The sequence below is a fragment of the Mixophyes fleayi genome, chromosome 1, assembly GCF_038048845.1.
Source record: "Mixophyes fleayi isolate aMixFle1 chromosome 1, aMixFle1.hap1, whole genome shotgun sequence".
Lineage (NCBI taxonomy): Eukaryota > Metazoa > Chordata > Amphibia > Anura > Limnodynastidae > Mixophyes > Mixophyes fleayi.
Genome location: NC_134402.1, coordinates 203,625,144 through 203,649,781, shown reverse-complemented (window position 1 = coordinate 203,649,781; position 24,638 = coordinate 203,625,144). Strand labels below are relative to the sequence as shown.

Here is a 24,638-nt window from a genome sequence, read left to right as displayed (position 1 = left end):
GCGCTCATGGGTAAGAGCCATTGACCTACATGCTCCCCATCTACTTAAATCCTTCCATAAAAAATTTCCTTTGAAACCCTATTAGGTGTTCGGAGTCCACCTTTATGGCAGGGGGTACTGTCACGGACTTACCTTATCCCCGCCGCTCCGTCCAGCCGCACTTCCGCATTCAGGACCATGTGACCGCACCCGGAGGCGGTCACATGACCACAACCTAGAGGCGGGGATTTTGAATCCCCTTCAGTATAAAAACCTCACTCTGACACTCGCTGAGTGTCAGAGCAACACTTACCTGTTCCTGGCTCCTGCTCTTCGTGGATTGCAGTGTCTTCCTGTTTCCAGTGTCTCCTGTGTGCTGATCTCTGCCTGTTTGACTTCCCTGGCTCTCTAATCCCTGTGTACCGACCCGGCTTGCTGACCATTCTCCTATTCTTGTGACCCGTGTACCGAACCTGGCTTGTTGACTCCGAGTTGCCTTCTGATTCTGCCTGACTCCATTCCTGTGTACCGAACCGGCTTGTTGACTCCGCTACCACTGCTTCACTCCGCTGTACTACATCTTGAGGCGAACCTGGGGACCGCGACCTGCGACTCCTGGCAGCGAAGCCCACCCCGCCTTGCGGCGGTTCTTGGTGAACACCGGGGAGATCGTTAGACTCCGCACCTCAGGTAAGCCAGCGCTAATCAAGATTAGTAATATAGTATCCAGAATATGTTACAATAGATAACAAGATTCCCGGGTCGGGCAGGTTCAAAAAAAAGTGTAAAAAAATGTTTTAATTAAAAAAATACACATAACAATTGTTTACTTAACTTATTTTCAGCCAGCGGTGTCTCCGGTGCGTTGCCGGCTGTCAGGGGGACCTTTGGGTACTAAAATGACGTCATTTCTAGTCCATTAGAAATGACGTCATTTTAGTACACAGAGGTCCCCCTGACAGCTGGCAACGCACCGGAGACACCGCTGGCTGAAAATAAGTTAAGTAAACAATTGTTATGTATTTTTTATTAATTAAAATCTTTTTTTTTTACTTCCCCATTTTTTTTTTTTACAGTATGAATGGTGAGACCCAGGAATTACACGGGTTGCACCATTCATACTGCAGGCGAGCGGTGTCCAACCCGGGAATTACCGCTCGCAAAATCCCGGGTCTAAATTCCGGGATTTTAGACCCGGGATTTTGTGGTTGGATTATTCATACTGCACCAAGACCCGGGTTTTTCAGCGTGCCTCTGCAAAAACCCGGGTTTTTGGTGCAGTATGAATGGGGTATTATTTAAAGAAAAAACCTGGGAGCTGCCTTAATCTCTCCCCTTGTCCTTGTTTTAAAGGTAGTGGCCATGTAGCTTATTATAGTGCACAACCCCTGCCTCCTCTATTGTGCTCCTACTTCATAGACACTGCAGTTGGACCCCCCTTTTTCCTAACTATGGCCATGCAGTGCTGTGTTTGTCAAACGTATATTTCTTGTGGCTGTGTCTAGGGGCACAAATGGTAATGAGATGCTGAAAGACTGTCTGCAAAGCACAGAATCAGACACTCTTCTGAGCTGGTGAGAGACAAGTTTGCTGCTGCACTATTTATGGCCAATACAAAGGCACCTGAAAAATGTGTGCTAAAAAGGGGACTTGAACGGTTGATTCACCATGGATATATTATTGTAAGTAATTTATCAGAAAATGTAAAAACTATATTTACAGGAACTGACATACTGGGCACACATTTACAGGAACAGACACTGTGGGCACACATTTACAGGAACTGACACTCTGGGCACACATTTACAGGAACTGACACACTCGCACACCTCTCTCTATAGTCAAGTGTGACTATAACTTAATTTTCTAGGCATACGGATATGCAGGAGAACATCGGTAGACAATCTCTACTTACATGCATTTGTGAGGCCTCTCTACATGCAATTACATTTTGTGCTAAATGTATTACTACAGCTGTTGTAACCAGAAAAGCTCTCTGGTTTGCATCTGTGGGCAGCAGATTTACAATCAAAGGATTATTTGGCCATGCTTGCCTTTGAAGGCAATTTTATTTTTGGGTTTAAACCCGATTCCACAATTCGTAAAGTCATGGGAGGTATTTCCAATCATTTACCACAAGATATTCTTCTGTCTTTTCATCTAGATAATGGCTTAAGAAAGCACGTGGTTATCAGCCTGTAAGGCAATGTGAAAGACAGTACTTCTAAGCAGGGCCAAAGAAGGAAAGTCAGAACAGAAGACATCCTAGTGACTCTTTCCTGGGTCAATCTATGAGGGTGGTAAGATTTAGAATCCTACTGAGGTCTGAATTCTTACCACTCAAAATTTTACCTCAGGAGATCTACAGGACGCATAATTCTAGACTCATACTTCAGTATAAGATCAATGACTCAGTTTTTCTCACAGAGAATTAAAGATCAATATAATAGTCAATTACTGCATCAGGCCTCAGGTCTTTCCTGGGGAATGAATATGACACAAGGAAAAGTTCTTCAACCAAGAAAAATAAATTCTTCCTCCATTTATTATAGAATTAAGCAAAGATTTATATTATAGTATAAACCCAAAAGGGATGAGCCCTATTCTAATAGTATCCCAGAGGTTCTGGGACTTTTTCGGGATGATTTTTTCATCAAAAGGAAACATACTTCCCTCTCTCTGTCCACAAGCAACTAATGACAAAGAAAAGGGATTCCAAAACAAATTTATTTATTAATACTTATCAGCTTTTTGTCCACCTTAATGTTTCTCATAAGGAGTATGCTCCATCAAAACCTACTCTTGTTAGATGGAGTCAGGGATGTCATTAAACATGACGACAAGATGAACAGACAGGAGATGCTTTAAATCTTAAAAGCACACTCTACAAAGGCTCAAGAGTCAGCGGGTGATCAATGTAAAGCAGCTGGATGGTCATCTCTTTACTCATATTGGTTAATTCATTAAAGTATGTAAATGCCGATACATGCCATATTTTGCATGAAATTGCACTGTATATGTATCCAGGAACAAACCATATGGCAGAGAATGCAGCAAAATCCAATTTAACTTTGGACATTTCAAAGGTATTTGTTTTTCAGTCATATCACTTTCATCAGCTTCAGGGTTGATATAAGTGCCGATTACTAGTGATGACGGTCGCGCATGCAAGTTAGAACATATGTTTGCAATCAGAAGCAACTGTAAAAATGCATTTTATATTACAATAGACAATCATAACAATCTAATAAATGTATTCTACGAGGGAAATATGATAAAAAAAATATTTTTTTTATTGTTTAATGTTTTGTCCTTAATTACTTTATTAGTAACAGGTGACATTTTTTTTTTTTGGGGGGGTGGTTTCTGTGAGTTTGGGACTTTATATTCCACATATGTATTTGACATATCCTGCAGTACATTGTCTGTTAGAGAAGAGCACACCTAGACCTGTATTCATCAACAGACATATGTTTACATTCAGTCCTTGCTAAATACGGACGTGTGTATGCCCAATTTATGTGGATTTAAAAAAAATAAAAAATAAATACATAATACATTCTGAATATAGAATCACATAAAAAATGTTTCAAATATTTTTCCTATAAGTTTTCTCAATTGGACATAATCAAATGTACTATTTCTGTTTACCAATTTAACATTACTTCTCTAGCATCTTCTTTTTTTTTATAAAATGGCAGACAGGGGTTAAATTTATGAGAGATCGCTTTGAGCACAGTTCCTGAGGGCCCATGACTGAAACATTTTCTGGACAACTATTCTAAAATGTACTAAGCTAAATGTATATTCACAACGTTTAAATGATAAATCATAATGGAGATTCACATCAATTTCTGTTTAAGTCTTCCTTTTAATTGTTAATCCATGTGTTCGTCATCTTTCCCCTCACCAAGTTCCAGTAGGAGGGACTGCCCAAGGCCATGGTATCTCAAAGGTTTCTTCTCACTTCAGGATTTTTCTCTTCTGAGTGTCAAAGAAATCTATCTTTACATTGTATTATTGAAAAATTTGGTTGATTTTTTAGTTTACCTGGCCTGTCAATTAAAATAGTGTCAGATTATTTTTGTTTGCTTTTTATTTTTTATTTATTGGCAATATTGACTAGCCAGCTTTTAAGGATAGTTTGTTCAATTTTAGTGCTGCTTACACCGTCTAATCAGAAATCTTTGCCTCCTGAACCCTTCATGCCCCCTTACCAACCTAATGAACAGGACCCTTTCCTGCCACACCTTTCATTCCAGTGACTACACTATAGAGCAGGGGTGTCTAACCTTTTAGCTTCCCTGGGCCACATTGGAGGACGATGAGTTGGTTTGGGCCGCACATAAAATACACTCACACTAACGATAGCTGATCATCCCAAAAAAACATAGAAAACATAGTTAACATATTAATCTTACTTGGAAATGGAGTTAGTAAGAGTTATGAAACCTGTTGCAGAATCATGATTAAAGCAGTAGTCCCATTACCAGCTGCAATTTAACTTACCTGCATCTGCCCCTTAGTGGGGTTCGGGGAATTAAATGCCAAAAACTTTTTTTTTCTCTCTTTCTGCACCCATGAATCATTTTTTTTTATTGATAATTTTGAAATGGTCACCGATATAGGTAGCATCAGGAGGACTAATAGAAATCTACAGAGATTTAAAGATACGGTGGCGGGAAAAATGGCTCATGTAGCAGCCTCCGATGAGGGTAACAGTGGGTGATAATTTCACCCTACTCAGCACTGCACATTTAAAATGGTTTAAAATATTAAAAATACAATCATCTCTTAATATTTATATTAGATACATACAGAGAACACAGCTAGTTCATAATTGCATGGTGCAGAAAGTCAAAATTCAGAGTAACAACAATAAGATACTGGATAATCTTTCACTGCTGCTGATAGTTTGCGCGAGTGACTCCTCTGTGCTGCGCTACTCAATGGATGTCGGGTGTGATGACATCACCCCCGACATTCACTGCGAGCACCACACGGAGGAGGAGACCAGGGAGCGAGCCGGAGCGCCAGCTGACGTGACCGCAAGATAAGTATTTTTTTTTTTTTTTTTGCAGGATATTTTTTTCATTAACAGCGCTGCCCCCTTGCCACAACCGCTGGGACACATTTACAGTCGCGCTGGGCCGCATGCGGCCAGCGGGCCGCGGGTTGGACAACCCTGCTATAGGGTATAGTGTCATCTCTGGTGGCTTACATACAAAGCACAGCACATTCTGGTGGCACATAAAAAACTTGTGCTAATGTTAGCTAGTATACAAAGCAGAGACCATTCTGAAGGGAACAATACAAAATACAGTCAATTCTGCTGGCTAGTATATAAAGCAAAGCCCATTCTGGTGTATAACCGCCTTTTAGTCTGGTGGCTAGTGTAAAGCAGGGCTTTCCAGCTGGCTGCTAATGCACTGCAAGATTACTAATATGCTGGTTAGTGTATGGTTGGACTGTCAATTTGGTGGCTAGGGTATAGCAGGACTTCCCATTTGGTGTCTGTTATAAACTATATATTCCCATTTAGTGTCTAGTATTTAGTGAGAATCCTCCCTTTGGATCTAGTGTGACATAGGACTTCCAACCTGATGGCTAGAGTATTGCCTGCCTTCCCATTTCACAGGCTGGAATATAGTAAAACCTCTAATGTGAGGCTAGTGTGCAGCAGTACTATCCAGAAAATTTACTCACCTTCTGGAATGATATACTAAAATATGCTGTCTATCTGGCTCCCTGCACTGCTGCTTACTTGTTACTAGGGGGAGAGGAGCTGACAGTAACATTTAGCTGACAACTCCCAGTGTTAAGTTCCTCCTAATGTTTGACAGTGGAGCTGTCAAGTAAATATAAATGAAAGCACTGAGTGGCTCATCTCCTACTAATAAGCAAAGTGTAAACTGGGAGGCAGGCACAATAATTATTGGTAATGATGGCCTCCCTCCTACAGCCTATCACCCAGTACCCTATGTAGCTTCTGGCTGTACCCCTTGGTGGCTGCCCTGGTTTATAATATGGATAACACAATAGCCTTTATATCATTGAATAAGAAAACAAGCTGCTAGTATCTGCTATGGTACCCAAATGGCCCAGCTTGATCCCTGGTATTAGTAAGAGACACTGGGAGCTCTGGGGTTTTATCCTGACCCCTCATGAGCTGCTCAAAGGGTCTAGTTTGGAAAATTGTGGGGCTGTACATTATGCTGAACTACTGTGACTTTATTTTATTAGCTGCTGGTCATCATTTTATGGTCGTAAGCCCAAAACTAACTGTTCATAAAACTGGTCAGTGTGATGCCAATTTACACGGTAAGCCTTTACTGATTGTGCACCCACTTTAACACTGCAGACCAAAGGGACTGAGTCATTAAGGAGAGCAAAGAATACAAAAGGAGTAACTTTGCACCTGAGCAAACCCATCTTGCATTGAAGGGGGAAGTAAATGTATAATGTGGGGACAGATTTATAGTTGGAATAGGGCATGTCCTAAATCAATTTTAAATTTCAGTGTACAAATGAAGCTATCAAGTATTTCTGTGCTAGATAAAAAAACAACCAGTAATTAACTTATGTGCAAAATAATAAACTCATTTGCACCCCTTACATTGTAACATGAATTGTCCCGGAGAACATTTATTCCTTTTTTTTGCCTTACTTTCCTTAATGACTCAGGCCCGAGGTGTCCAAGTTCAGTCTTCAAGGGCTACCAACAGTTCATGTTTTCAGGATATCTTTAATCTATTTGGCTGGGTCAGTAATTATCCCACTTGTTTCTACAGACAGAAATCCTAAAAAGATGACCTGTTGGTACCCCTTGAGAACTGAACTTGGACACTTCTTTAGTATTTTTAGGAGGGGACATCTTTTTAATATTTTTTAAGGAAGACAGTTTTGTTTAGAAACTGCATCTCAACCAACCAGCCAAAAAGTAGACATTGAACACATGACCTCAGATTTCAATAATTTCTCTTAGACATCATTACCATTCTAGTGATAGTGATCTTCTGTGCTGTTTGTCATGGAAAACAAAAAGGAATATCAAAGGGTTTTCAACACACTCAAACCCAGTGTTAATAGGGAAACTAGAATTCATGGAAAAGGTGAAGGTGTGGGAAGTAGGGACGGGTCCAAGAGAGGGAAATTAGAATTAGTATCCTTTCTGCTTACAGGCTCCCCTTGTGAGATCTAGTGAGATAGCTGGCTTGCTACTAGAGATGTTCATTGACCCCCGTGTTTTGGTTTTGGATCTGGATGAAGTTCGTGTTTTGGTTTTAGATCTGCATATTTAGAAACATTGCTAAAATAAGCTAAAATCACATAATTTTGCTCTTTTTTTTGTTCCTACATTATTATTAACCTCAATAACACTAATTTTCAGTCATTTCAAGTAAATTTTGACCACCTTACAATATTATTTTCAGCCACTTTTGGACAAAGACTGCAGAGAGCTTGCTGGATGCAAAGCGACAGAGCAACAACATAAAAACACTACAGTTCATAGCACATCTAGGAAACATTGCTACACAGCAGTGGCAGAAAAAAAAAAGTGGTGTAAGATGGAATTGCCCTTGGGCCTCCCACCCACCCTTATGTAAGACATTGAAAAGGACAGGTACCGTTTAACAAACCAAGCACTCCAGCGACAAAGAGTGCCACTTTTGTGGCTGAAGTGCTTAGTTTATTTGGGCCCCCACATAACAAGCTAAAAATAGGTTAGCTGCCTTAAGCCCAACGGTGCTGTTAATGAACTCTACATTATTGAACCATGTCTGCTCGTGCTGCATCGTTCATCCCTGAAGAACTGCCAAACTTATATAGACACAGGAATGGATATAACAACTGGAGTGGCATTACATCTGCTTCAGACAGACTGTGACACGGAACATGTGGGCTGCATAGAATCCATCATGTTGGAATACACTGCATTGAACAGAGATATAAACCAATATATAGATGCAGTTGAGGAGACCGTACTTAAGTTAAAACGTGACCCACCGGATAAGATCCCGGATTTAAGAGAGCTTGTACACGAGAGATACACTGCGCTTCAGAAGAATAATACAGAGGAGGCCCTGAGGGAGGATGATAAATATGTCCAGTTTAAAGAACAGCTAAGAGACCTGAGAAAACAAATGGGTGTGTCATCGGCTCCTGCAGACGAAGCTTTGGAAGATGAAGATGAGGAGATCGCCATCACCCAGAGCACTCCTATAACACAGTTGGAGACGGTGAACCCAGTGGAAAATAAAGTATGCGGTCACACGTACCAGAGAGAAGCAATTGAAAGGATGATTGAAAACAAACTTCAGAAGGGTAAATCTGCCAGGTGTCCAAAAATTGGCTGTGATCACTCTGAAATGAGTATATCAAATCTTGTTCCAAACAATGCACTAAAAAGAGCCATTGACATTCACAGCAAAAAGCACTGAGCTTCAAATCGGCCCCAATACCCAAAAAATTTAAATATAGCTAGATACCTTTGACGTAAAGTGTAGATTACAAACACTTTGTACAATACTGAAGAAACACCAGCAAAGTGGAAGGTTTAAGTAATACATATCTGTGTGGAGTTTGTATGTTCTCCCCGTGGGTTTCCTCCGGGTGCTCCGGTTTCCTCCCACTCTCCAAAAACATACTGGTAGGTTAATTGGCTGCTATCAAAATTGACCCTAGTCTCTCTCTCTGCCTGTGTGTGTATGTTAGGGAATTTAGACTGTAAGCCCAATGGAACAGGGACTGATGTGAATGATTTCTCTGTACAGCGCTGCGGAATCAGTGGCGCTTTATAAATAAATGGTGATGTTGATGATGATACATATTCACGTCTATTTAGACTTCTATGCTTACATTACATCTGCAAGAAACATTGTTTGTTGTTAATAAAACTGTTGCTTTTATACCATTAAAAAAAATAAAAAAATTCTTCCCCATACTTTGGATGTTGATAGTAGGATCAGGTGGAGTTACGGCAGAGGTCTAATTTTGGACAATTCTTTTACAGTAGACTAGACCAGATGTCAAAATGCTGTGCTGAGTCATCTGCATCATCAATTGCTGTCTCAGTGAAAGCTAAGTTTTGTAAAGCACACAACAGTATACAGCACATGCAGGTAACAATGGCACACAGTGGTAGCTGAAAGGAAAAGTAGTTACAGCAAAACAAACAAACTAAAGAGGATCCACAGCACAAAAGTGTGACATGTAAGAAGAAAAAAGGTGCAAAAAGAGGACCCTAATAAAGATCTGAAATATCCAATGTTTCTAACAAATGATTTATTATAGGTTTGCCTAATTGGCATAGATAATATAAATAGAACAATCAATATAAAAACAATAATGTATGATGTAATCTAAAAAGTAATCTTCTACATAAAAAGAAAAAAAGATAATACATGGGTATACATGAAAATACTAAAAGGTCAAAGTCCAAAAGGTTATTTTCAATATGTGGTCTTAAAGTAAATGTCCAAAAAAGCCTCCCATCGAACTCTGGTATATAGATGCCAAAATATGACAAAATATGTGCATGCACAAAAAGTAAAGGAATTTGTAAAAGTCAAAAATAAATAAAGAGTATTTACAAAAGAAAAAGTTGAAAAGATCTCTCGTGAAAATATCGATAATCCAGAATCTTTGCAACCATGCAGGGGCTCCATATGGTGAACTCTTCCTCCAGTGAACGCGGTGCACCGCCGCATCCGGCTCGTTCGATGGTTCCTTTGTAGTTTCCTGCAGTATTGAACACAAGCTTGCGTTCCAAATGCTGAACTTCCGGTCTGTTTGGCTGGAACGCACACAGAGACTCGCGCCCCATTGTAAGTAATGTAAATGTAAAGTTCTCTTCCTAAGTATGCAAAAAACAGTACTGTGCAAGTGTAGAGTGCCTTTAATCGACGCGTTTCACCCCTCAAGCTGGAGCTTCCTCAGGATAGAGGACAGTGATAGACTCACTTCAAATAAGGCAGTATTTATGTGAATAAGGGGCCGCCTCAAAGGCCATCCCAGTTCTTTTTCATTGGTCCCTACTCACAAATGCAGTTTCAGAAGCAGTGAATGAAAAAAACTTTGGAAAGAAAGGCAGTAAATTGAGAAACTTTAGAATGAACAACAGTAATAACACACCTGTAAGGAGAAAAAAAAATACTAAAAGGTGGTTGCCAACATATGTAAAAGCCTTCCATATACATAAGGAGAATATAGATCTTAATAATGTAAGGAAGAATGAATTAAAGAATAGATTATCTTCTAATATTGAACCAGAAAAAGTGCAAAGGCTAAGATTTTGATCTTTCGGCTAGCCCGCAAGAGGGTATACAGAAGGTCAAATTGCTGGCCTTCCTCCCCATCCAGAAATCCTTGCTCTTGCCCTGGTTTACCTCTGAGCCTTTGGCCTTGGAGTACTCGCGGTTTAGAGTTGCCACCTCCAATGCCTCCGCCGGACTCGACAAGACAATAGTGACGTCATTGGCATAGGCCACGACCCTCAACAGATGACTCGGCCCAGTCGCACCCCCTCTGCAGTGCCTCCATCTAGCCTCCAGATGAAGGGGTCAATGGCAAACACATACAGAAGGGGGCTCAGGGGGCAACCTTGTCTTACAACCGAATTGACCGTGAAGGATGGACGCACCCAACCATTCACAAGAGAGAAGCTCTCGGCCTGCCTGTAGATCATCTGAAGCCAATTAACCACCAGCACTGGGAGCCCATACCTCAGAAGGAAAGCCCACAGTTACTCAAGATTTACCCGGTCTAAAGCCTTTGACAGATCCAGCGCTAGCAAGTATTTTCCCCACTTCTCAGCACGGCAGCACTCAATCGCCTCCAGGACCCCAAGGACAGCACTAAATGTGCTACGGCTCTTCACGGTACAGTACTGAGAGGGAGAAAGAATCTGGCCGGAAATTGACATCAGCCTGTTGAACAGTACCTTTGCCGGAATCTTTCTGTCTGCATTGAGAAGGGCGAGGGGAGCCAATTCTCAATATGCGACGGGTCCTTCCCTTTGGATAACAAAATAAGGGCAGACATCCTCATGGAAGGAGGAAGACTTCCTCTATCCAGGCTCTCATTAAACACTTCCACATGGCAGGGCATCAGAAGGTCCTTAAAGGTCTTAAAGATCAAGCCATCTGGTCCTGGTACTTTCTTCAGAGACAAGTTGCCTATGGCCACTCTGACCTCGTCTGCCGTTATCTTATCACCCAGGGCATCAAGTGAACCGCTAGAGTCTTCAAGTTCAAGTGTCTTCCTCAGAATTTGGTCTATCTTCTCTCTAATAAGTGGATTCTCAGACAAAAGAGTGGAGTAAAAGGATCGCACGACACCAAGGATGCCCTCCTTATCCTTATTAAGATCACCCCCAGCATCGCGCAAGCCCCTCACCTACTTAGCAGCGACTGACTTCCTACAGCTCTGGTAACGATCAGGAGAGTGGTACTTCCCGTAATCCCTCTCCAGGACTATGGAAGCAAACTGGTCGTACTGTATGTTCTTCATCTGAGCTTTCACCTGGGAGATCTCCCTACCGTCTCCCTGCTCAGAGATCAAGAATCCAACTTTCTTTCTCAATGGCAGGTAGGCATTCTCATTTAGCAGGTTCTTTCTGCCTACAAGGTTGCAGAAGAAGCTCCTAGTCCTCTTCTTACATACCTCCCACCACTCAGACCTACGCCATCCAGCCTCCAGAAGTGACTCTTGAGATTCACTAAAAGATTGTCTGATCACCTCTACTTCAGGCAGCCTGGGGTTCATGCGCCAAAGGCCCCTACCCTTCTGAAGGTGTTCTGAGGCGTTCAAGGATTCACACAGGCAAATATGATCGGAGAACTCACCAGGCCTTAGCACTGGCGATAAAGTCATCGAGCTCTCCTTGACAAAAACCCTATATATCCTAGACCTACAACTACCTCTAAAAAAGTGAAACTGTTACGTCTGGGAAGTGACGAACGTGCACATCCACCAAATCCACCTGTCTAACCATAATAACTAGGAAATTGGAATCATAGCCCAGAAGAGTCTTTCAGCCTCCCCTGTCTTTGTGCCTAGTGACAGTGTTAAAATCACTTCCAAAGACTATCATCCGGGCTGTAAAGAGATATGGCTTTATCTCCCTGAAAAGGCACTTTCTGTCCCACCTATTCTGGGAACCATAAATATTAATTAACCTCAGGTTGTGCCCCCTCAGGTTTACATCCAGGACCATACACCTACCTACTTATAGTTCTATAACTCGATAGAGAGTTATAATGGCAGAGATCCGCGAGCCACCCCATCATAGTCTCCTGCAAAAATACGAAGCATGTTTAAAAAATTAAAGGCCACATAACGAGCACACTTGGACAATATAGACGCCACATTAATAGTGGGAAATCTAATGGGTTGGGAAACTACCATTCTGAGTTATAAAGTAGGACCAGCTCACTTTTCCCTTGCTTGCTTACCGGAGTCCTCGTCCGAGGAGCTCTACCGTTTAATACTAAGACCTGCCCTATCATCATTAATCTGCTCACCCTCATCTTCTAAGGATACCTCATTAACCAGTGAAATAACAACATTAGAAGTAGTGACTAAGGAGGGTAACTCTACAACAACTGCCCTTTCTACCACACCTAATTCAGGTGGCTGCACCACCTGATACGTACCAACCAAAACAGATTCCTGTGGGTCATGAGAGACAGGGGACGGGGGATCAGAATCAAGAATAGTAGGGGGGGCCTTTGGGATGGAGGCCTGGACAGGCAATACTGATATGGGTTGTTCTGCCTAATTAGGGGACACAGTTAAAGGGTCTGAAATTGAGGAGACAGGGAGCTTAGGAGCTAAATCCTAAACTGACAAGGTAGACTTTACAGGTGCCTCCTTAAGAAACTTTTCTGCCAATACCTCCACCTCTTTTCATGCTCTCTCACCATCTCTCCTCTTAGACTTGTCCTTAGGTTTCTGGTACACAAAGGGGGGCCTCATATACGGGAATGACATTCTAGCCTTTTCCCTCCTTACTATTTTGGGCCTAAAAACCAGCTCACCTTCTCCATTCCTAACCACCTCCTCCTCTTTTTCCTCATCACTTCAAAGAACCAAAAAATTGTTTGACAAGATCAAGCACTACTCACTTGGGCCATTCCCCTCCTCCCTCTTCATCTTCTTTGGGTCACAAAGGGCTCTTTGGTCACTGGAATGGGTGTTTTGGTAACTGAAACATTTGGCTGAGGCACGACAGAAACTGGCTGGGGAGGGCCTGACACAGGAGAGGATACCGGTCTCAAAATAGAGCACCCAGCCTGAGGTGTCGTATCTCCAGTTTCCATCATCTCTGCAGCCCTTACCATATCAGCAGCAGATATATCAACAACATTATAGGAAACATGGGGGCCCATACTAAAAGGGTGGCCTTTCTCTCCACATAGGTTACATTTGATTTGTGTACAAGTGCGGGACCATGACCAAACCCACCACAGTGGCCACATTTCTGCACATTCTGCTCATGCTGAGGTGACGGAAGTCCCCACAGTGGTGACACATACTCGACTGGCCTGGGTAGAAGCATTGTATGCGATCACTACCAATGAAAGCCGCCGATGGAATCTGAGTGGATCCAGCCTCCGTGCACAGCAGTTTGACTGTGGTGGACCATCCACCACCCCAGACATGATGAGCCCAATCTGACACCTTCTCTAGTGGTGAAAATGGGTCCGCATGTTTCTTTAACCAAAATAAAAGATTAGAGGCCAGGAGGGACTTATACCTCACTAGTATAGCCACTTTAACCCTCTTCTGTCGGGTGATTTCAAACACTTTAAAGCTTGGCCAGGGGTTAGCTTTCCTACGCTCTGCCCAATGTAACCAAAAGGCTTGAAGCTCGTAGTATGTTAGAAAACTGATGTCATATTCCATCTTACCCACAGGGTGGATGTAGGCAACAAATCAATTGCTGTAAAACCAATGCTAGAAATGAACATGCTAAGAAAGTCTGGTCAACTTGGAGCTTCACTGCCTGTATACCTTAATTGTACCACATTTCTCCTCCTTGGTGGCTGACCTCTTGGGGTCACTCGAGGAGCCTGAGGTGATGCTGCCCCAGACATAATATCTAATCCCCGCATAAGATATTACACCTGGTACTGGTGCTGAGACCGGGGCTGAGGGCAACTGCACACGATCTGCAGAAGCTGCACTAAGAATGACTGTATCAGAAGATGTTATAACTGTAGCAGACTAACCACTTGCTGACTTAGTACATCACTACACATAGTTGGAGCTTGAACATTCTAACATACATCATTAACCTTATTTACACTTGGTAACATGGCAGGCATTCTCTTTGCAGACTCCTCAATTACACACAGAGCACCCTTAGCTTTAATTGGAATCTGCAATGGGCCATACATGAAGTCAATCACCTGTGTTTGAATTACACTCAGAGTGGCTCTATTGAGACCTTGCTTAGTCACACCATCACACAGTAATAGAGGAACTGCAGTAACAGACGGGCTAGCCACAGACACCAGTACTGGTGCTGCATTTTCAGCACACACTGGGATAACCCCCACCGAGAGCTGAGACAAGCATACACCCCACGGGCTAGTAGCTACTGCAACTGACCGCAATCTTACCCCTGTCTCCATATTTGAGTCTGAAACAGGCTGGGAGTTCATTAACATAGGTGGGCACACACTTTGGATGTCAGGGGCAGAGCGCACAACATTAGTGGGTGCTCTCACTAAGCGGTACAGAGGGGGAGCCTTCCGACCTAGCCACATTAACTGCCGGCTAATCATCACCACCCCCTGCTGCCTCACATGACCCCATCGGTGGCTCCCCTTCCAGCTCACGGATGCGATCATATAGCTGGTTACCTGCTGAGTGCGGCACACCGGACAGGTACATTCATAGTGTGGCAAAAGCCCGCTACTGCAGAAGTACACGCGAACAACGTCTTCCTTTTTATGGTGCTTTATTGTCAGGATGGAAAATGTTTTGACACCGTATACTTGCACAGCAATCATGGAGACCCTAAACACTAGCTATACATAGTCCAACTCTCTCTCAGGACCAGCCAGCTCACCCAGAATTGGTCTCAGTGCACAAATGATATAAACAAGCTTTTATACCTGATACTCCTCCCCCAGCCTTAGCTTAATGGACAGGTGACACACCCACCTTCTCTTTAAAAGGAAACGTCCATCACTGGCTCTGTAATTCAAACAGGCACACCCTGTCTGTTTGCTGAGAGGAAGGATTTCAAGTCATGTAAGTTAAACCAAATTTAAACTATTGCTTTTCATACAAAGGTCTTTACATTCAATCTAGGTGCATTACTGCACAAATGTTTTACTCTACTTCCCTGCTTTCTCTGCATATTGCCAGCTAAATGCCTCCTTTTGTTACAATAGGCAGAGGTTTCTTCCCTCTCTGACATAATCTCCTCCGATAGAGACGATTGTAACCGGGAAAGCTTCTGACAAGGCTTCCTATAGGCAGTCAATTTCCAAAGCATACCCAGTGCGATCATGGCTGAAAGCATTGTTTTTTCATTTATTTTTAAACCTAATTTGCTTCCTTATCTTCGAAATATCTGACTCCAAAACCAGTATACACTCATTCACTGCTGATTCATCAAGTTCACTCGCCTCTGAATCAGGTTATTCCACACTCGCAGCATTAACTTCTGCCACTCCAACAGGAACAGAGGTGTCTTCACACACAGGCACTGTAGCTGCAGGAGCAGCAAATACTGTAGCTGCAGTAGTGGCAGACATTGCAGCCATAGCAGACACTGTAGATGTAGGAGCAATTACAGCTGTAGTAGTAGCAGGCACTATATTAGTAGCAGTCATTGTAGTATCGGCAGACACTGTAGCTATAGCAATAGCAGCCATCACAGCTGTAGTAGTAGCAGGCACCTCAGTTGTATTAGTAGCAGGCAGTATATTAATAGCAGACATTGTAGTTGTAGCAGCTGCAGACAATACAGCTATAGTAGTGGCAGGCACTGTAGCAGTAGCAGACACAGTAGCAGGCATTGGAGCTGTTAATTCTAGAGATGCTCACTGACTCCCGTGTTCTGGTTTTGGATCTGGATTACCATCGTGTTTTGGTTTTGCCAAACCGCCCTTGCGTGTTTTGGTTTTGTTTTACCATTTTGTTTAAAAATCAATGTTTTTGGGCATAAAATAACCAAATTTAGTGCTCCACCTGTTTCTTGGAATAGTAATGTAATTGTAAAGATAATAAATTATCAAAAAAACAGTTTAAATCCTGGTAGGCCGTCATTAATTCTACACACAAACTAGATTGTCTTCCTCTCCATCTATGCATATTGGCAATGCAGCTATCGTCTTTGGGTGTATATTACACCCTACACTTATAGTTAAATATGTAAAGAAATGGACAAAGGCAGTTTGGTTTCTGTCTCTCTAGGCCACCCTCCACTTGTACAAAATAGTAAAAAATTCAGCCGTTATAGACCGTACACTATAAATTGAAATGGACAAGGGCAGTTTGGTTTCTGTCTCTCTAGGCCCCCCTCCACTTGTACAAAATAGTAAAAAATTCAGCCGTTATAGACTGTACAATATAAATTTAAATGGACAAGGGCAGTTTGGTTTCTGTCTCTCTAGGCCCCCCTCCACTTGTAGAAAATACTAAAAAATTCAGCCGTTATAGACTGTACAATATTAATTGAAATGGACAAAAGCAGTTTGGTTTATGTTTCTATAAGCCCCCCTCCACTTGTAGAAAATACAAAAAAATTCAGCCGTTATAGACTGTACAATATAAATTGAAATGGACAAAGGCAGTTTGGTTTCTGTCTCTCTAGGCCCCCCCTCCACTTGTAGAAAATACCCAAAAAATCAGCCGTTATAGACTGTACAATATTACTTGAAATGGACAAAGGCAGCTGGTTTCTGTCTCTATAGGCCCCCTCCACTTGTAGAAAATACCAAAAAATTCAGCCGTTATAGACTGTACAATATTACTTGAAATGCACAAAGGCAGTTTGGTTTCTGCCTCTATAGGCCCCCCATCACTTGTAGAAAATACCAAAAAATTCAGCCGTTATAGACTGTACAATATTAATTGAAATGGACAAAGCCAGTTTGAGGTTAGTCTGTGTATGACACCCTACCCTTAATGACAAATTGCCAAAACAGCAGCCTTTCAAGACGGTACGTGATATAGAAATGCCCCAAGTCCCTTTCTTCTTTGGGGGTAGATTGCACCCTACATTTAAATAGAAAGTTTTAAAAATATGTTATCGTCATCATCTTGAGCTTCATCCTCACCCTCATCAGTGTGTACGTCATCATCACAGACTATCAATTTATCGCCGCTTGAATCCGTCATTAGAGAACAGTCAGTGTTTGGATGTCTTTGATGGTGAAGGCCTTCCTCGTTGAAGATGTAGTTCATTTTTATAAACATCATTTTCTCCACATTTTTGGGAAGTAACCTTCTACGGCGATCACTGACTAAGTTCCCGGCTGTGCTGAACACTCGTTCAGAGTACACACTGGAGGGTGGGCAGCTTAGGTATTGCAAAGCAAGTTTGTACATGGGTTTCCAAATGGCCTGCTTTTCTTCCCAGTAAGGAAAGGGACTGTCTGACATTTCCATATCAATTACCTCTTGAAAATAATCCTCCACCATCCTTTTCATGTTAATACTCGTATTTTTTTAAAAAAATCCATCAAACCAGCCCAGATGTTAAACTGTTCTGGTCTGCCCCCTGCGTCTTCCCTGCTTCTTTTTTGAAAATTTAATTTTTTACGAGCAGCCGCTGAAGGAGGACACGTCGTCAAGCCAAGGCCCAGTTCAGCGGACAACTTGCTGAGCAATAGCTCCTTGCAAAAGTTCACATCTCACTCATTTTGAAGCAAAGACTCAATGTAGGTCTTAAACCTTGGATCAAGCACAGTGGCCAAAACGTACTGATCCGAGTTCAAGATCTTAATAACTCGAAGATCATTCTGAAGCGAATTAAGTACTCGATCTACAAGGCCAACATACTTTGCGGAATTGCTTGCTTTCAACTCCTCCTTCAGTTTCTCAAGCTGCTTTTCCAATAGTCTAATTAAAGGAATGACTTGGCTCAAGCTAGCAGAATCTGCACTCACTTCACACATCACAACTTCAAATGGTTTTAGCATCTTGCACAGCACTGTGCAAGAGTGAAATACATCCCCCCTCCTTTCCCAATGTCATGGCTTGTGCAATACGCTTGGATGGCTTTGCGCTGTTCTTCCATCCTCTGAAGCATGTACAGGGTGGAATTCCACCTAGTTACCACCTCTTGCTTAAGTTGGTGGCAGGGCAAGTTAAACTGTTCTTGGAGCTGCTGCAATCTCCTACATGCTGTGGCAGAATGCCTGAAATGGCCTGAAATTTTACGGGTCACCGAAAGCATCTCCTGCACCTTACGGTTATTTCTTAGGAAGCTCTGCACCACCATGTTGATGGTGTGAGCAAAACAGGGAATGTAATGGAAATCACCTAGGTGTAATGCTCGCACTATATTGTTGGCGTTATCAGAAATGACATATCCTGGGGAGAGTCCAAGTGGTATAAGCCATGTATCAATCACATCTCTTAGTTTGCGTAACAAATTGTCAGCTGTATGCCTGTTAGTGAAGCCGGTGATACAAAGCGCGGGCTGCCTGTGACAAATGTTACGTAGTGGTGTACATGCTGCTGCTGTTCCTGCTGGTGAAGGTGAATGACCAACCCAGTGGGCTGTCACAGTCATATAGTCTTTGGTTTGGCCACTTCCACTTGTCCACATATCTGTGGTTAAGTGGACAGTGGGCAGAATGGCATTTTTCAGCGCAATCTCTACATTTGTACACACTTTTTGGTATAGTTGTGGAATAGCTTTACGGGAAAAATGGTGTCGCGATGGAATTCTGTAACGCGGACACAAAACCTCAATTAACTGTGAAAAACCAGCTGCGTTTATTGTGGATATTTGACGCAGATCTAACACTAACAGGGCAGCCATGGCGTCTGTGAATCGCTTGGCGACTGGGTGACTGCTGTCATATTTGCTTCCCCTAGCAAATGATTGTTTCACAGTTAATTGTTGAAATGTAGGACTGCTCTTTTTCTTGGCCTTCCACTGCAGCAGCAGTGGGACTAACGCTTTCTTCAGAGGAATCAATTATAGTGCAGGAGTCATTCAGCCTTAATAAGTGGGATGCAGGGCTAACTCTGAGCGCTACTGATGATATTGATGAGGATGGTGTTGTGGGTTTATTTTGTAGCCGTCGGGATGTCGGTGACCGAAGGGTCCTAGCTGATGATGGGAGTGCTTGTAATTTTTTTGGAAGAACTTTCAGGTTTTCCCAACATTTTGCCATGAACTCTCGTCAAATTGCGTAACATAGACGAGGTTCCAAGATGGTTAAGTTCCCTCCCTCAACTGACTGTGGCTTGACATACACTACAAATGGCTATACAATTGTTGTCTGGATTTGGATAGAAATAATTCCACACATAAGAAGTGGATTTTTTTGTTTTATGGTCAGGCATGAAATTGGCGTTTTTCTTGTCACGTGCCAGAACTGCTGCCACTGGTGCAGGACTTACAGAAACAACCTCATCCTCATCAACATCCTCATTAGCGCCCTCATCGCCTACACAAATCTCCCTTTCATTCTCTTCTAATTCCAAAGTGGCATCCTCAATTTGTGTATCACCGGCTACACTCGGGCTGTTCAGGCACACATCAGCAGAACTGCTGAAAGGGCCCTTCTTTATGGGTACACTAACAGAATGCTCACGATTAGACATACCACTGTTGGATGGACTCTCCACAGAGATTTGTGTCATTTCTGATTCAGAGCATACATTATCCTCTAATGCCTTAGTGTTATCTTGCAGTTTGGCTTTAACGCATAACAGTAGTTGTGCACCACTTTTAGACTCCAAATTACTTGGTCTTGCTTGGTCACGAGTGACCGTACAAGAAGAAGGCTCGGTAACATTTTTTGATCTGCCAGTAATAGAGAAAGGCGAAGGCCTCATTCTTTCTTTGCCACTGCGTGTGTAGAATGGCATGTTGGCAATTTTTTTTTTATCGGCAGTTAACTTTTCTTCAGTTACACTTCTTTTTCACTTTAGCACAGTAAATTTTTTTTGGGTGTGTGTTTTTTTCCCTGATTTAAAAAGACTATGTACTTTTACATCGGCTTTACCAGATGACGTACTGGGAACACTACCATCAGGACTGGGGCCAGAACCTGCTTTGAATCCATTTTAATGAGCCCAAACCACTTGTAGTGCAAAAAATTGTATAGATACTGCTGATAAATATCACTTTTGACAGCACGAAAAATTATTGTTTCGCACTGGGGAATATGGGACACCCCAAACCACTTGTAGTGCAAAATATTGTATTAGATAGATACTGCTGACAAATATGTTTTTTTTTGACAGCCAGAAAAATTAGTGTTTCCCACTGGGGAATATGGGACACCCCAAAGCACTTGTTGTGCAAAAAATTGTATTAGATAGATACTGCTGACAAATATGATTTTTTTTTTGACAGACAGAAAAATTAGTGTTTTACACTGGGGAATATGGGACACCCCAAAGCACTTGTAGTGCAAAAAAATTGAAAAATAAGCCTCCTCTATCCTCCTCTCTTCCTGCTCTAACAATTGTTAATAGAATTTGAATTAATAATAGAATTGAATAGATTATAAATAAAAGAATAATACAAATAATAAGGTATACAATTATTGCTCTGTCCCTGCTCTAATAAAGCCTGTGACCTAACCCTGCTCTCTCTCTCTGTCAAATGGCAATGGATTGCTGTGGAGGCTGGTATTTATGCTTTTTAAATCTCACGAGAACCGAGCTCAGAAATACGAATATATCACAATGACGTTTTGCCTCGATTTCGATACCGAACGGGCGGGAGAGTACCGAGCCTGCTAGGCTGGCTCGGTACTCGGATAGGTGAAGTTCGGGTGGGTTCGGATCTTGAGGAACCGAGCCCGCCCATCTCTAGTTAATTCACACTCTTCATGCACAGAGTTAACTTGCACTTTACCTTCCATGTTTTCACATTGCATAAACATATACAGACATTTCTGCTGTGAGTTTACATGCACCTCTACCTCAGCCAATGTTGACAAGTTATCCAAAGTTTCCTTAACTTCAGTAGTCTTCCCAGGCCAATTATTGAAATCATGTCTATTGGGTTATTTCCACATGAAACTGGAACAGAGCTCTGAGCTTCCTCCAGACAAAGTCCAAATACAAACAGTTTGCTGTCATCCCCAGCCAAGCTGTTCTGTAAATTTAGCTCAGGGAGAGCTGGGCCCAGGTTAGGCCCTGAAGCCTGGGGACTCTCCTCCAAATCTCCCGCACAGGTTTGTTTCTTGGTGTTTGGGCCTAGGGTAGGCCCTGAAGCCTGGGGCCTCTCCATCTCCTCCTCTTTAGGTTCCCACATGATCCCCTGAGCGCTATCCCAGGGATCTTTTGGTTCACTTCACCTCCTTCCACCCAACTGTAATGCTCCCACAATATTGGTGGTGTTATCACAAATGACATATCCTCAGGAGTCCAAGCGGGATAAGCCATGTTGCAATGACATCCCTTCATTTTTGTAACAGATTGTCAGCTGTATGCCTCTTAATGAAGCCGGAGATACACAGAGGAGCCTACAAGCTGCTGCTGTTCTTGCTGGTGAAGGAGAATCACCAACCCAATGGGCTGTCATAGTCATATAATCTTTAGTTTGGCAGTTCTGCTTGTCCACATATCTGTGGTTAAGTGTATAGAGCTTAGATAAATATTCATAGAGCAGAAAATGTATTACCTCAAATCACACAGTACCTTCAGAAGTGATAATTGGCCCTGAATCAGTTTGTGAGATGGCACCTCATACGTGAACCCTCAGGGGATGCTTGACTGAATTATGGGTTTAATTCCCAAATAATAGCTGTCTAATAACATGGGGAAAATTCTATGTGGAAAACATATACATCAATTGGTATTATTAAGATACTTAAATATTGTAAAAATGTACATGATTCACACTGTATCATTATTGTGTTTTACTACTGTATAATTATAATTATTGTGTTGTACTACTGTATACTGTACCTGGTGGAAAAAAAGGTCCAACCTAATTGCTTTTGAGATTTCTATGCCATGCTGACTTGATTATATATTATTATTATTATTATCATTTATTTGTTGGGCGCCACAGGGTTTTCGCAGCGCCTTACATAATACGAACAGTAGACCATACAGGGTAAACATCACAGAACAATAAACACTAAGTACCAATGCTTCGGAAACTCCGGACAGACATATGGAGTGAGGGCGGAGCAGAAGAATCGGTATGAGGACAGGAAGGGAGAGGGGCCCTGCTCATACGAGCTTACATCCTAAGGGAGGGAGGACAAAACAGGCACGAAGGGAGGCAGTGATGCAATGGAATATATGTTTTCTCTTTACCAAGGTAAGAGGCGTTTTTTACATTTTTGTTTCCCTGACTTAAAAACACAATTAACATAGGCTTTAGCAGATGACATAGAGGGATTATAATCATCACGATTGGTGCCAGCAGCTGCTTGGTGCTCCTGGTCTTCTGATGTGAATCCATTTTGATGACACAGTACAATGTGACTGTAGACTTTTAAGAACATTGCCAGCCCTATTATTTCTCTTTCAGCACTGACAATGAGCAATGTCACAGAGACTATAGACTGGCAAGAACACTGGCACCTTTCCTGTCCCTTTGTGAGCTATAATAAGAAAGCACAATGTGACTGGAGACTTTTAAGAACACTGCCAGCCCTATTATTTATCTTTTAGCACTGAACACTGCTACCTCTCCTGTTTCTGAGCGAGCTATGGTACAGTAGCATGTAACTGGAGACTTTTAAGAACATTGCCAGCCCTATCATTTCTGTTACAGCACTGAAAACTGCGACCTCTCCTGTCACTAGGCGAGCTATAACTCTGTAGAATGTCACTGGAGACTTTGAAGAAAACTGCCAACCCTTCTCTTTAACTTTCAATAATGGTGCTGCCCAACTGCACTGGAAACTGCCAAGAACCCTACTACCCCTTCTGTGTCTCTCTGTGAAATGGCGCCGGATATCCGTGAAGGGCAGTACTTATAGAACCCAAGACTCGCGAGGTCCGACGACGCAAGATTGATGTTTTGCCTTGTTTTCAGTTTCGAGTGAGCACAAAAGTACCAAGCCGAGGCGGTACTCGAATTTCCGATGTCCGGGTGGACTCGGTTATCGGGAAACAAAGCCCAAGCATCTCTACTTGACACCTATCCAATATCATTATATATCACTCTGCCATTATCAGTCACTTTAGGTCTCATTCACACATATCTGCATGTAATGTACTTGTCATTCAATAATAAAAGCATTTAAAAATGTGTAAAACTAAAACCAATATAGATGTAGGCAAGAATTTAACTGACACCTGCATTAATCACATTGCACTATTCATGTGTTAGCATGTCTCATTGCGTTACAATAACGTAATGTCCTACAGTCTGTAATACAGTTTGTAGTATTACTAGTACTGTCCGATTAGGGCACTCTTACCGCACATCATGAAAATTATTTATAAGATCCAAATTCCTGCTGCTCCATCTCATCATTAATTTATTTAGTATATAAAGAAATGTGCCAAGAAATATAAAAAGTGCTTGCAGTACTGTAAATACATTAATATAACAGAGCAGTTATCAATAAATGAATAGGGGAAAATGGCATAAGCCCATATAATAAGCTTCTTGTAACTTTTCTTTCGTTTACGTGACAGTATTTTTTTTATTGTTTTATTTGTTATATAGCGGATTACACTTTATTACCATGGCTGTGACCTCAATTGTATTGTGATCAACATTTAAATGAATGGAAAAGTATATAGCAAATTAATCAAAACCATCCTAAAAGCAAAAATACAAAAAAAAACACATCATCAGTAGTGTAAGCTGGTAAAATGTCCAGGGCTGACTTCACATTCATTTGAATGCATTTATCTGTTTCTGTCTGCCCTCCACCCCCACATATACAGAGAAAGCAGTGAAGTCTAGTTGAAATGTGATACCATAACATTAATTGCTTTTCATCCACGCCTTTAATTAGTGGAACTATTGAAAGCTACAGATCTGCTCTGGAAAGCATATTGAGATTAATGGGAAAACTCCTTAATAAGGAAGAAACTTTAAAAATGTATTTTCTACCGTATATTCCAGTTGACTGCATATATTTTCATTGTGCAACCTTAAATTTTGCAGTGCGTTTATACAGTATGTCTGTAAAGTTATTTTTTTATGCCACTGTTGACCAGCCAAAGCTAGTCAATTGCTTACTTTCACTTTGCATGTCTGTATCTATTTAACATTAATTTGGAATACATGTTTCTCCCTCTTTTATGAATCAGTCCCTTTATTTAGTGTTTGGACAATTAATTTTAAGTGCCTACATATTGCACAATAAGAGAATTTTGATACTGCAAGTGTTATACAGTTGACACAATCGTGTGGCTCAACCATTTTGCTCAGTTGCAATTGGCAAAACTTTAAATAGGTGAACTATCAAATTATTAAGGGTTTCTTCAGTGAGGTGGTTGTACCAAATGTTTTGTTCTGACAGGAGTTC

At 41.8% G+C, this 24,638-nt stretch overlaps 2 protein-coding genes across 2 annotated transcripts in view; one reads left to right on the top strand and one right to left on the bottom strand.

Annotated features, from left to right (window-relative positions):
• The window catches only part of ADGRL3 (adhesion G protein-coupled receptor L3), a 958,921-nt gene that overhangs the window by 617,969 nt on the left and 316,314 nt on the right, over positions 1-24,638 (bottom strand). The gene's annotated exons all lie outside the window — the stretch shown is intronic.
• On the top strand, positions 7,083-8,420 carry LOC142105547 (E3 SUMO-protein ligase NSE2-like). The gene is made up of 2 exons (XM_075189514.1): positions 7,083-7,097; positions 7,704-8,420. Exons 1-2 carry the CDS (start codon positions 7,083-7,085, stop codon positions 8,418-8,420), a joined length of 732 nt encoding a protein of 243 aa, XP_075045615.1.